General features: G+C 62.0%; 1 protein-coding gene across 1 annotated transcript; it reads left to right on the forward strand.

Moving 5' to 3' along the window:
* Positions 1 to 33: 33 nt before the first annotated feature.
* Positions 34 to 2,643, forward strand: MNEG_15966 (5'-AMP-activated protein kinase, catalytic alpha subunit; the record flags this gene model as incomplete). Its single annotated transcript, XM_014035563.1, has 7 exons — positions 34 to 111; positions 452 to 573; positions 1,092 to 1,227; positions 1,634 to 1,677; positions 1,945 to 2,069; positions 2,377 to 2,445; positions 2,639 to 2,643. The coding sequence occupies 7 exons, from the start codon at positions 34 to 36 to the stop codon at positions 2,641 to 2,643; spliced, it is 579 nt and encodes a 192-aa protein (XP_013891017.1).
* Positions 2,644 to 2,751: the final 108 nt, after the last annotated feature.

Here is a 2,751-nt window from a genome sequence, read left to right on the forward strand (position 1 = left end):
GTCCACCGTGAGATCAAGATCCTGCGGCTGTTCATGCACCCCCACATCATCCGGCTGTACGAGGTCATCGAGACGCCATCCGACATATACGTAGTCATGGAGTACGTCAGGGTGGGTGACCGCAGCATTGGTCATGCCTCATGTGTTGCTTTGCCAACGCACATGATGGGGAATGACAGCCACGTCGCGCAAGGAGCGGTTAAAAAGTGGTGGAGATGGAGGGTGCATGGCGCTCGCAGCAGCATGGCGCCCGCCGTTGCGCCGTGCCCGGCCATCCCAGCAGCTCACAGCTCCCAGGGCTGCAGGCGCGGCGCGGGCCGCCTGCGCAGCATGCCATTTGCCCATCCACCCTGTCACCCCTTCCCTGCATAGACACCATCGCGCCTTAGCTACAAACTCTTACATAAGTCTCGCATCATCAGAGCGAACGTAACCAACCATTTCTAACCAGGGTGGGGAGCTCTTTGATCACATAGTGGAGAAGGGGCGCCTGCCAGAGGACGAGGCACGCCACTTCTTCCAGCAGATCATTTCCGGGGTGGAGTACTGCCACCGCAACATGGTGGTGCACAGGTGGGCCGCGGGGCGCCCGATTCCGTGCGGATGTGGGTTACAGGTGATCTGGAGTGCATGTGAATTTTATGCTGTGTGGATGTGACGGAGCGTGCTGAACGGGTCGGGCGACCCGCGGGCGTTCCCGCTTGTGTCCGCGCGTCTGCCGCATTGCGCCCGCCCGCCCTCTTGCTCCGTGCCTCGCCAATCCATTCACGAGAGTCATGAAGCAAGCGGATGCGGTTGTGAACTTTTAGTGCTGATTCAGCTGCAAGGGTGCCCGAGAGCCGGCAGGCTGGATCGCAACGGCCCACCGCTGCAGGCTGGACCGCGGCCGCAGTCCGACCTGTCCGCCGAGAGCGCGCCCGAGGGCCCTCCTCCTGCCTCTCCCAAAGCAAGGCCCACCCCACCACGCCCACGATGCCGCCAACCCCTCCCCTCCACCAACGATTGACAACCCGAGCGACATCCAAAAACCCGCCCCCTGCCCGCGCGGCCGCCCCGCGCCTTTTACCATGAACCCTAAACCCTACCCCCAGGGACCTCAAGCCCGAGAACCTCCTCCTAGACAGCAGCATGGCGGTCAAGATCGCGGACTTCGGACTGTCCAATGTTATGCACGACGGCCACTTCCTCAAGACCTCCTGCGGCAGCCCAAACTACGCCGCGCCAGAGGTGGGCGTTTGCGTGTTGCGGGTCGTTACGAGGGACTCCAAGGATCCCACCAGATCCACTAGCAAGCTGATCGCATGAGTGTGGCGCCCGTCCGAGCACGCGCCGCGCCGCGCGCGGCTGGGGGCGTGGGGCCCTGCGCACGGCTCCCGATCCGCCTGCCGCATGTGGCAGGGCGCGCACCAGCACACATGCACGACTTGCCTGCGGCCTCCTACATTTTGGGATCTCGATCGCGCCGCTCAGAGCTGCACCCCTTTGTTTGAAGTTGAGGCCCCTGCTGCCTCGCAAAACGCACACTCGCTGCTGGGCCCCGCCTGCCTCCCCGCCTTCCCGATATGCCACATTACGTCATTCAGTCTTCTGTCTCTTCGGCTTCCCCCATGCAACCGAAACGCCCTGCCCCCAGGTGATCAGCGGCAAGCTCTATGCGGGCCCCGAGGTTGACGTCTGGTGAGGGGGCTTGCCGTAGTTTGCTTCAGGACGCACGCCGATGGGGGTTTGCTTTGTTGGGGGGAGGGGGTCGATATTTGTGTTGGTACATATTTCCGTGCAGGCCAGACAATTGGATCCCTGCAGGCGGCCCTCCTCCGGACCATCGATTGTCAGCAACCGCTCCGGCCGTGCCCTCTGGCGCCCTTGGGTGCCTCCACGTCACCCGTCACCGCCCCAACAAACCGATGCCAACCGACGCCAACCGACGCCATCCGCGCCACTCAGGTCCTGCGGCGTGATCCTGTACGCGCTGCTCTGCGGCTCCCTGCCCTTTGATGACGAAAACATCCCGAATCTGTTCAAGAAGATTAAGGGGGGCGTCTACAACCTGCCGTCACACCTCAGCCCTGGTGAATGGGGCGATTTGAACACAAACGTGCTGATGTGTTCACATGTGTGTGATAGTGTGGTTGTGTATGAGTGTGTGTGTGTGTGTGTGTGTGTGTGTGTGTGTGTGTGTGTGTGCGTGCGTGTTTGTGTGTACACGCTTGCGCATGTGTGTGCACTTGCGGACACGGCCTGCGGTTTGTACTGGTGGCGCGACCACCACTCTGCGCGCGCGCGCGCACACACACACACACACACACGAATGCACGCGCGCACACACACACACCTATACACGTACAATCACCCCGCCCTGCTACCCCGAAACCCCAGGCGCGCGCGACCTGATACCGCGCATGCTGCTGGTGGATCCCCTCAAGCGCATCACCATCCCGGAGGTGTGTGAGTTGTGTGTGTGTTGTGTGTGTGTTTGTGTGCGTGCGTGTGTGTGTGTGTGTTTGTGTGTGTGTGTGTGTGTGTGTGTGGTATATTCCCTTGAGGTACCAGCAGCTGGCAGTGCATGAGTGGTGGTGGGGCGATGGGGGCCTTTGAAGGCCTGTGGAGGCGGGGGTGTCCCCTGGTTGATGGTTTGCAGCATGAGTGGGGTCGGAGCCAGGGGTTGCTGCCTTCCTTGAATCCCTGCAGCCTGGCTGTGGGGGCGGATGGTGAGCTGGGAAGAAGGGGCCGAGGGGATTGGTGGTTGGGAGG

Source organism: Monoraphidium neglectum (assembly GCF_000611645.1).
Source record: "Monoraphidium neglectum strain SAG 48.87 unplaced genomic scaffold scaffold05840, whole genome shotgun sequence".
NCBI classification, from domain to species: domain Eukaryota; kingdom Viridiplantae; phylum Chlorophyta; class Chlorophyceae; order Sphaeropleales; family Selenastraceae; genus Monoraphidium; species Monoraphidium neglectum.